This window comes from Nematolebias whitei, chromosome 11 (assembly GCF_014905685.2).
Source record: "Nematolebias whitei isolate Nwh7 chromosome 11, NemWhi1, whole genome shotgun sequence".
NCBI lineage: Eukaryota > Metazoa > Chordata > Actinopteri > Cyprinodontiformes > Rivulidae > Nematolebias > Nematolebias whitei.
Genome location: NC_056508.1, coordinates 43393030 through 43404433, shown reverse-complemented (window position 1 = coordinate 43404433; position 11404 = coordinate 43393030). Strand labels below are relative to the sequence as shown.

The window sequence follows — 11404 nt, the reverse complement described above, 5'->3', positions numbered from 1 at the left end:
TACTTTAAAAACCTTGTATCTCCTTGTGACAGACACACTGAAGTATTCATTTAATTGGCTGCACATTTTAGTGCCACCAAAAGTCAAAAATGAGATGCCATTTTCACAGTGGAGGCTATTTGAGTTGAAGTGACAGGAGTGGTGCATGGAGCAGAATCCACAGAGACTATCAACAAAGATTAAGGGCAACTATCATGACCACTGATATTGTGCACGATGCTGGCTTGTAATATGTGTTTATTAGAATTTACCATACTTGTGGAGATAATTATCTTTGGTGGGTAAAAAAATTCCAGCTCAGTTGTACCAATGACAAACATATCACATTCAAGAAGAGGTGGTTCTGAAGTGGTACCGAGGTAAGAATATCCCAAGAGCAACTTTATTTTCAGTCCATGCTTGGTTAGTTTGAGGCAAGTAGCTTTAGTTTGGGATGGATTAATTTTAGACCAACAAGCATCCATCCATCCATCCATCCATCCGTCCGTCCGTCCATCCGTCGTCCGTCCATCCATCCATCCATCTTCCACCATTTATCCATAAAAAGTGACCTGAAGGTTAATGGTGTCTGTCGGGGCAGCAACCATCCTGCTGGTGGACACCAGTGGTGATGGAGGCGTCAAGCTAAAGAAGGAGGCCTTCAGGACTTGGCTGTTCTGGAATACTCCTGACGCATCTGGCAGGCACAGGGTGGCCAGAAGGACTGCTGCTTTGGTAGTTGTGCTAGTTAAAACTCAGGCATGGGAGAAATCCTCGAGAAAGTTCTAGCAAATGGTTAGACTATGACTTAGGAAAGGAAAGCGGACTGTGGTTGGTTTGGGTGGAGAACTGCTGACCTGAACTGAGGATATTGTTGAGCAGTGTAAGAAGCACTTTGAGTATCTCCTTAATCCACCTACCATGTCCACCTTTGAGGACCGAGAGTCTGAAGACGAGTCCATTACCATGACAGAAGTCACTAAGGCAGTCAAAAAGCTCCACAGTGACAGGGAGTCAGGGGGATGAGATATGACATGAGATGCTGAAGGCTTTGAATGTTTTGGGGCTGTCATGGTTGACACGTCTCTTCAAAATTACATGTAGGATTGGGACAACACCTGTGAAGTAGCAGACGGGGGTGGTGATTCCCATTTTTTAAAAGGGAGGACTGTGGTGGAGAGCGTGTTTCAACTATGGAATCACACTTCTTGCCCTCCCCAGGAAAGTTTAATCCAGGGTGTTGGAAGGGAGGCTCTGAATGAACTGATTGTCATCCATTGGATTCAGGAGCAGTGTGGCTTCCGTCCTGGTTAAGGAACAGTGGACCAGATCTTTACACTTATGGAGTTGCTAAGGGGGTCATGGGAGTTTGCTTCTCTGGTGTACATGTGTTTTGTGGATCTGGAGAAGGCTTATGACCATGTTCCTTGAGGCATTCTGACAACCTGAGTAGCTTTTAAGAGCCATCCAGTCCATGTATAACCAAAGAAGGAGCTGTGTCCGCATTCTTGGCATAAAGTCAAGCTTGTTCTCAATGTGAGTTGGACTCTGCCAGGGCTGTCTCTTGTCTTTGATCCTGCTTGTGGTTTTCATAGACAGGATCTTGAGGTGCAGTCATGGAGAGGAGGGTGTCTGGTTTGGGAACCTCAGGGTCTCATCTCTGATTTATGCAGATGTCTGCTAGCGTCTTCAGACCAGGACCTTCTGCATGCACAGGTTCAAATTGCTGCTGAGTGTGAAGTAGCCATAATGAATCAGTTCCTCTACGTCTGAGAACATGGTTCTCAACCCGAGATGAGTTGGAATGCCCCCTCTGGGTTGGGGGGAGACTTTGTCTCAAGTGGAGGAGTTCAAGTGTCTGGGCGTCTTGTTCATGAATACTGGTAGGATGAAACTGAGCTAGGCTTTTGCTCCTTTTAGTTTTTAGCTTGTGTCTTTCATCTTTTAGCTTCAGCAACTCATCCCGAGGCTCACTGGGATTAACCTGTATAAAAAAAGGTTGAATGAATGAATTTTCAGTTCTTTCAGCAAATGTCAGCAAAGCCAATCAGCATCATATTGTATTTTCACAGAAAATACAGTTTCTTCAGTTTGATATTGATATTGATAATATTTTGAGCACTTCTTTATTTGGGAAAGTAAAGAAAACAAATACCAGCATATTTTTTATTAATTATGGCAATGACTTAACAATAATATATTTGTCACATTTCATAAAATATTAAAAACATGGATGTCAGACCACATTGCACATAGGACTGAACGTATTTTATCCACCGGTTGACAGGGATAAAACAAAATAAAAGAACATATGATATTGCTAACATTTTTTATTCTATAGTTTAATTTCAGAATAAAGTTTAAACTTGAATTAATTTATTCCATGAGATGAAAGAGGTACATTTTTATGAAGCTCAACATATTCTGTGTATATAGCGCAGCAACCAGTCACCCAATCAATGTTAATTGAAGTTTTCTGCTTTGACTAATGGCTTTTGTAAGTCTGCAGAAAGCATTGAATCTTTATAACGAATAATGTAGGTTATTTTTAACAAAAATCAAGCTTTTTGAATATGTCTGTATGACCCAGTTTGGTGGTGTTTCATTCTCCTACTGTAGCACTTTCATACTGCTAAGCTGTGGATGTCCATTACCTCTTAATGTGATTTGTGCTCCATTTCGAATCATTCAAGTTCTCTTTGAGCCCAGTGCTGCAGCCATACTATTTTCAGATGTCGTAGCTAGAACTCGGTTTCAGAGGGACGTGGGATTGCTTTGTCGTTTAGCTGCTACGTGGCCGACCAGATGTGCCTCTTCCTTTTTATGTCACTTTCCATAAAGTAGGCAATCAGTCAGGTTCTTTGGACTCTGCAGACGCTCATGTAACTTAACCACAGATTAATCTGAGTTCTCTGTCGGCCTCTGCTGCCCATACTCTGGATGGTTCGATCTCTCAAAAGTCCTTCTTCACTTGGACAGTTTGACTTGAACCTAACAGACCTGGTCATCTTCCACCCTACCTTTTTTCTTCCCAAGTCAAATAAAGGCTAACATGCAAGTCACGAACTGATTAGTTTGTTCTAATCAGATTTACAAAACCAATTTAAGCAGCACTATATTCTGTTTTCCGCATGGTTGATGATGTGACAAAGAAAAGATTGTTTTCTTCTAAACACAGTGCCCAAAAGATTCACCACCTGCTGCTCTTTCTCTCTTATCTCCCCTCTATTAATTGCTCATTAGGAGGGACAATTTTGTTTTAATCATTTGTCAGTTTAGACAATCTGAAGTTCATTTAGAGCATTAGGGCTTGTGCTGTCTTAATACAGATAACTTGGCTGGAAAATACAGTATAAATGCCCTTGGTGAGTTTTGAATATATTTCTTGAACAGACCTTCACTATGTGCCCAGTTGTTTTTTTAAAGGAAAGTAAGACCAAGTATAAACCAATATTTGGCCTCAAAAAGAAGGATATTTTTGTTCTGTTCGATTTTCAGATGTGACGTTAGTGGACTTGTTATCACTGCTCTTGAAAGCGAAGTGGCATCAATGTTATTACCCCTGTGTGTTTGTTTTCAACTTGAACAAACAGAAATTGTCAAAACTCAATGCACATTCATAGGTACCGGGATAAACATGGTGTGGAGTTTTGAACAACTTTGACATGACTGTCTCAGAGGGGTTGACGGGGGAGAGGGTGGGCCTCGGAGGCCATCTTAGCACCAGCAAACAGTTTTTCTCCACTAAGGATTATGCTCTTTGTGGGAATCAGTTTTGTTTGGTGGCTCCTCAGACTGAAGAAGTCCTTTGCATGAAGGACAAAACATCTCAGGAATAAAGGAAACTGTCCAGATGACCTGACTGAACATTGTTGAATAGTGTGGTAGTAGCTGAGCCATTCTCAACATGTACTACAAGACTGATTGAGTTGAGCAACATGTGTTCTTAGAACTTTGGCATTAGCTTTTGATGTAATCTGTGTCTGTTGGCAAAATATCTTGTGAAGCACTGGATGGAGTTTATTGAAACTCTCTGAAAGTAATTGGATGCACATTTACACATAATTCTCATATGGAGTCAACTCACAATGGCCACTACAACTAATCACCATTAGCAAACATAACAATGGCAATAGCTCAACCAATTTGACAGATATTGAGCTCGAATTTGATGTGGTAATAGCCAAGAGTCATTCATGTCAATGTCAATTTATATATATAGCACACAAAAACAACAAGGTTGACCAAGGTGTTTTACAGTTTAGTCAATATAAAAGTGAAAACAAGAAAGAAGAACAAGAAAATACATATTGTGTCAAGGAAACACAAGAAAGTTAACAATAAAATACAACACCCAACAACAAGAAAAATCAGCTTTAACTGGTTCTCGAACTCTACACGGATTAAATCTCAGGGAAAAAAGACGAGTGTTGAGCTAAGATTTAATCGTCTCAACAGTCTCAGCGGTCTTTAAATTATAAGCCAAACTGTTTCACAGTTTTGGAGCATCAACTGCAAAAGTCCAATCACCTCTGAATTTCAGTTTGGATCTAGGAACTTCTAAGAGAAACCGGTTGGTAGACCAGAGTGCTCTTACTGGAGTGTAGATGTTAAGAAGATCACATACATATGACGGGGCCAGACCTTTTAAAACTTTTAAAACGAGCAATAAAATCTTAAAATCAATCCAGAAGTGAAGAGGATGCCAGTGGAGATAAGCCAGGACAGGGGTTATGTGTTCAAGTTTTCTAGTTGCTGTTAAAAGATGAGCGGCTGTGGTCTGGATGGTTTGTAAGTGATGCAGAGATGATTTATCTAAACCAACATGTAATGAGATACAATAGTCTAAATAAGAGGTAATAAAAGATTACATCACCTTTTCAAGGTCTCTGAAAGGGAGACAAGACTTCACCTTGGCAACGAGTCTTAGCTGAAAGAAACTGGATTTCACAACTGCATTTACACATTTACATTTATCTAATTTAGAAGCACTATCAAAAATAACCCCCAGATTCCAGACAGTGAAGCGGCTGTATGAAGCCAAGAGACCAAGAGTGTCAAGAGCGTTACATTTACCAAAGCTGATGATTTTAGTTTTATTTTCATTTAGATTCAAGAAATTTAGTTTCAACCAGACTTTAATATCATTCAGACTATTCAAGAGTGGTTCCAGTGGAGTGACCCTCTCTAACTTAATGGGCAGATATAACTGAATATCATCAGCAAAGCAATGAAAAGGAATGTTGTTTTTTTCTAAAAATGGACCCCAAAGGCAACAAGATTAAAAAGTAGTGGACTAAAAACAGACCCTTGAGGTACCCCACAAATCAAAGGAGCTGCAGATGGAGAACAGGTAGGATCTAAACCAGGATAAAACTGTGCCTTTGATACCAACCCTGTTCTCAAGCCTTGGCAACAATTTATTCTTGTCCACATTTGGTATCAAAGGCAGGAGAAAGGTGTAAAAGCACTAAAACAGAAGAGTTTCCCGAATCAGCGGTTCAAAAAAGATCAGTAAGAACTCTTAGAAGGGCTGTCTGTGCGATGTGCCCTGGTTTAAAACCTGACTGGAATTCAAGAGTTCCACCTATTTTGTAACACTATGTAGAATATTTATAGTTAATCTTGTCTGTTAACAAAATATCACACAAACTATTAGATACAATTTAATGAGTCTTGAAATATAGTCATTGTATGTACACAATCTGACTTTTGGAGTCAACCTCTTTAAAAATGGCTGCCACAACTAATTGACTGTTGCCAAAACAAAAATGGTTTGAACCTATACATTTACACAAGCTTGGGTTCGTGTCGCAGTAGCTGAATCATCCTCAACACATACTCTGAGCATTATCACTACTTCGGGGATGTGTTAAATCTCGGATGGCTGCGGGGGCCATCTTCAATTATTTTGTGAAAGATGGCGGCCGGCATTCTTTCCTTCAGGGAATGTTAGGCCTTTAGTTAATCAAAATGTACTTTACGGTCATACAAACTGACCCTCATAACCAAAATGTAATTAAATAAAAACAAACCTTTAAAGTCACCTCTCATGCAAAGAAGGGTGTTTAGGTTTAATTTATTTTCATCAACTTTTGGTTTAGTTATTTTACTTTATTTAAAGGGAATGTTATTTCCTGGAAAAAACACTGTTAATATGTTTTTTCTTAAGGCGTCCTTGAAAAGTTTTCAATAAGAAGTTGTTTACCTGGCTCAAGCGACACTAGATTTAATAAAATACGATGCGGATTTGAGCGTTTTAATATTAGCCATGGCGTGCAGGTGCTGTAGAATACCATACAAATAATAGAAATAATACAAAGTCTTCTCCCTTCCTCCTTTTTTCAAACTTTTTTCCTTCTTTCCCTTCCAGTGGTTGTGTTATACGTGCAAGCTGTGGGAACCAAAGAGTGGAGAGAGGTAAGTCAAGCAAAACATCTGTTCACAGTGTCAGTGTCCAGCCATCCTTTTTGTTTTTGGGTAGCGGGGGAGCTGGTGCCTATCTCCAGCAGTCACTGTGTGATAGGCGGGGTACAACCTGGACCGGTCACAAGTCCATTACAGGGACACGTAGAGACAAATGAGACAAACAACCATTCACACTGCCATCGATGGACAATTTAGAGTTATCAATCAATATAACATACTTTGGTTTTGTCTATGAGAGGAAACCGGGGAGAAAACCCACGTCTACACAGAGAGAACATGCAAACTCCAAATAAAAAGGTCAGGAAGTAATCCTGCAAACTTTTTGCTGTGAGACAACCACTCTAACCACTTCACTACCGTGCTGGCAAAATTATCATACAATAATTTAAAAAATTTCACATAATAAAAATAATTGTATATGTTTAAACTATGAAATAAATGTTCATATAAAGGAGTGGCGTGGTGGCGCAGAGGCTAGAGAAGGTGGGCCACCCCTGAAGAAGGGAACAGCCGAAAGAAAAAGATAAATGAAAATCCACTGGGAACTTATCGGAAACCTGTTATTAACAATCAGACTCTTTGCTTGCCATCTAAACACAACCTTTATTTTGAATAAATTAAACAAAGCTCAACTTCCTTGACTCAAACTGATGAATTGAACATGAGGGGCAAAGAATAAGTGATTTAAAATAACCCTATAATTTAATGAGCTTTGATGAAATCCTTTAGGTTAGCCTTTTGACATCCTTCTCAGAACTGTTTTCTCAGTTTTTGTCCTCTTACCCTTTTTTAAATTGAGGTCGTGTTTTATTTCCTGGCTTCCATTTTTGTTTAGATGGTGTGTGTTCTGACACACACACATTTTTTTGTATCATCTCTTTGCCTTAATTTTACCCCATTAGCACTGGCATCCTGAAATTACTCAAATTGTTTACAGCTAGAATTTAAAGTAAACCCTGATTTGTCATTATGAGCTTTGCTACTGCTGACCTGCTCCCTTCAAGACAACTCGCATGTTTTATTCCATGCAGGAAGGTCTGACTCAAAACACAACATTAACCAACTGTTAACTTCTTGTTGTGCACGAATACTTAGGATGTGCACACATGGACAGAGAAAATGCTCAAATCAAAACAATGATGAATTGGAAATGTGACGTCATTTGTTCTCTGAAGAATGTTTGTAATTTCTGAAATATTGACTATAGATTGGAAGTAGAGTTGCGTTCGGGCCTAAAAAAATTGACTCGGCCTGATCCGAACCCATATCATTTTTTCCAAGCCTGACCCGAAACCGACCAATTAGCTGCGATTACAGGCCTGGACCCGAAAAAATAAAAAATAAAAAAAATAAAAAATCAAGCTTCTACAGCTTTTGTAAGCAAATCAGTTTGACATGATTTAAAAACGTATTTCAAAGAAAGGAAGATATAAGATTTATCGTTTATTAACAAGAGTCAGCATTATATTAATTATAGTTATTAACGGTTGTCAGACGCACACGGCTGATGATCCAAATTGGGCCGTCGGCGATGTTCGTCCGCTGACGCAGTGGTTGAGTCCAGTTAAGCTTCAGGTGAGTCACGGGCAGTGATCCACCTAGACTTTTTTTTTTTTACCTCTTTCAACCGGCCGGTCAGCGTGCGGTCAAATGGCTGCGCACGGCTGGTGAACCAAATTGGATCGTCAGCCGCATGCGTCCGCTGATGCAATCAAAAGCCCGACACTGACCCGGCCCGCCCATCCAGCACATTATTTTGGCCCGGCCTGAATATTGGGGCGGGCCCTGGTTAGAAATGACAGCTCCAATTGGAAGACTCTTTCTGGATTTGAGAAATGTTCATTTTGACAAGAAACAATTGAATTAACAAAACACAAGTCCCTCGTTTATCGCAGGGGTTTGGGACACCCCCCCCCCCCCCCCCCGCCCCGCGATAAGTGAAAAACCACTAAGTAGGGATGCTGTAATCCAAGTTCAATTTCAAGTAAACTTTATTGTAATTAACATCTCGTGGTGCATGACATAGAATGACATTATGTACACAAGTAGTAGTAGAAGTAGTAGTAAGTAGTAGTTTATTTTAGTATTTATATACACATATATATTTAGGCGTTTTAAACCCTCCCCATACTCTTGCAATGTCCCTAACAATTTTTTAAAAAACTAAACGCTCTAAAAAAGCACAGCATGTCATGATCTCAGCTCTCTGCCTCTGGCTGCTCTCGGCCACGCCCACTTTTCCTCTGCAGGGCAGAGATATGACACGCTGCAGGAGGGTGTTTCTCCTTCTTCTGTGAGCTGCACACAGTTGCAACAGTTGCTAAATAATATAAAATAATTTACTTTAAATAAAAATTCCATGCCGATCGTGTGGCTCATCCATCAATCAGCCAATTGTGTGTCATGTTCAATCTTACTTTGAAAAACCGCGATAGAGAAACATATTCAGACTGACTTGTAAATGATAAATAGGCCATTCAAACTTTTTAGGCATTCTAATTTAATTTAAATTAAGATTTTTACGATTGCAATTGATATTGTAGATAAGTTTATTTTATGATCTAAAAATTTGACAGCAGACATTTTAAATTTAAATTTTGATTAGATAAATGATATGACCAGGAAAAATGCAAACTTTGATATTTATATTATTGATTAGAGACAGGGGTGTGATTTGATTATGCTGTAAAATAGCATGTCATACCAAATGTACCTCTACCCCTGATTTTTATTTTTATGTTATTTTTATTTTAAAGACTACTCGATTCAAGATAGTTGCTGCAGCCAGCTGATTTAAAAGACAGAGATATTGGCCTAAATTTTGGTGTACTAGTACATCATTATTGGATGATTCTCTACCGATGGTAAACGTTTTACTTATGAATTCAGTCTCATTCAACATGATTGCAACTTAGAAAAACTTTGACATATAAATTGAAATAGAACTGGACATCTTTGAGTTTTGTTATCGATATGTTTGATTAACAGAAATGTTTTTGTTTTTTTTTTGCATTTTAGCCAAACTCAGAAAATAATCTATACATTATTTTACTTTAAATAATCTTTTCTTAAATGTAAATGAAGTACTTTAAGTGCCTAAACTCAGTCAACAAGAAGTGAGACCACAAGTAAACAGCAAGGAGTTAAAATAAAGTTGTAGAAATTAAAAGCTTTTTGGGCCTCCTTCTTTCCATAAACCTTGTGGCTTGTTTATAAGTTAATAATCCATAATGGTGCTTCCTGCGTTTCTTCTTGTGCATCAACAAATGACACCAAATGTTCTTGAATGACCGTTTAACAAATGGAAGTGTTGGACATTCTGGGAATGAGAATAGCTCTTTTTTCCAGCATTCACTGAGCTCAGTTTTAAATATGTTGTAGTTTTTTGGTGACTTGCAGAGATGGAAGCCACACCACTTCATTTCTCTACTAACTAAAAGGTTTCCACTCACACCTTTGCCTTTGTCTTGGCCTTCAGCTGCATGCACTTCTGTGCTAGTTACTGTTTTAAATGTGCTATATAAAGAAATTTGACTTGACTTGGCTATCGTCGATGCCGATATTGGGAGGGTAAGGTGACCACCGTAACCAATATAATGGCTGGAAAGTTTTGAACTTTGTCCACCCCCAGGAATCTAAGAAAACAGCTACTATTAAACCTGTTTTAACACTTGAAGTCATTAAACAGTCTTCCTAATGTGTGTTCACATTTTCTGTCCTCCACTATTCACATTAATGTTATCAACTGCGTTGCAAAAATACGAATTAAACAAAGAAATGTCCTTCCATGTTCATTGTTTAAACATTCACGTATGGTGAAGGCCTAATTAGTGTTCACTGCAACCGTGTTTGTTTCTCTTTGCAGAGAAGTAAAGATTTCGGACAAACAATGCATTTCAAAGAGGATGGCAAAGATAACATTACGAACACTGATGTATTTTATTGCTACGTTACATTTATTGTTATGGATAAAATTTTGCGAGGCAATAGCCTATGCTAGGTTATCTACAGTAAATGTTAGCTTGCTAAATTGAGATGCACGTAGCTAATGCCAAACGGGTTGGAGGGTTGAAGAGAATTTATTATTGTTGATTTGTTTTACAAACCGGTTAAAATAAACTTACTATTCTCTGTTCAGCAAAATATGCTACAAAGTATGGCTCCCTGCTTCAGCTGTGCTGAAAGTGAAACTTAAGTGCATGGCCATGATTTGAAAGCAATCTTCATGCGCCCTCTGCTGGATACATTGTCCAATTACGCTAGTTTCCATTATTTTAGGGGTTAAAATTAGAAGTTCTTATATTTGCGAATAATGGGACCATTAACACATATACGAAACGTCCCCAGACATCTATATTGGCCTAAATTATTGGTCCTACTGATTTATCAGTCGGACTGTGCTAAAGAGCATAGTGATCCTCCAGACTAACGTCTGCTGCAAGAAATTATGCAGGAGTTAAGCCCCTCCACCCCAAAATATGGCTCTAGGCTGCTTCTCTCCACTTTTCTGAACTGCACTGAGACGTTTCCATCAGGCAGGAGAGTCTTTCTCCCTTCCACGCACCTCAATTTCATCAGTTTTTCTTTCGATCCTGAAATTTCAATATTTTTAAGTGATGGAGTTGCACTCAGGAGCTGGGGCTGATGAGATGTTCTCTACCTGATTCAAACCTGACGCAACACTTGATTTCTTTAATCTTTTAAGCTTGATGTGTTGTGAAATGCTGTGTAAAATGTTAAATATCATATTAACAATGTAAGAAACACAACTGTTGATTTTTTTACCTCTTTGAAACTTGATAACTATGAGCAAAACGTCAATACTTTACCCTTTTAGCTCATATTTTTACCTCTCTAATGTCCTTTTCAAAATCCAGTTAGCTGTTTTTTATACTTTGTAGAGATCTGAGGAGTCAAGTGAACAGTTATATATATATATATATATATATATATATATATATATATATATATATATATATATATATATATAGTATTT

General features: G+C 38.5%; 1 protein-coding gene across 1 annotated transcript in view; it reads left to right on the top strand.

The window, feature by feature from the left end:
* The first annotated feature begins 561 nt into the window (after positions 1-561).
* Positions 562-11404, top strand: part of LOC119417333 (copine-9) — a 74585-nt gene continuing 63742 nt past the window's right edge. Inside the window, exons 1-3 of the mRNA XM_037684540.1 lie at positions 562-714; positions 862-982; positions 6353-6399. Coding sequence (XP_037540468.1) covers positions 562-714; positions 862-982; positions 6353-6399 — 321 coding nt within the window. The remainder of the gene's footprint in view (positions 715-861; positions 983-6352; positions 6400-11404) is intronic.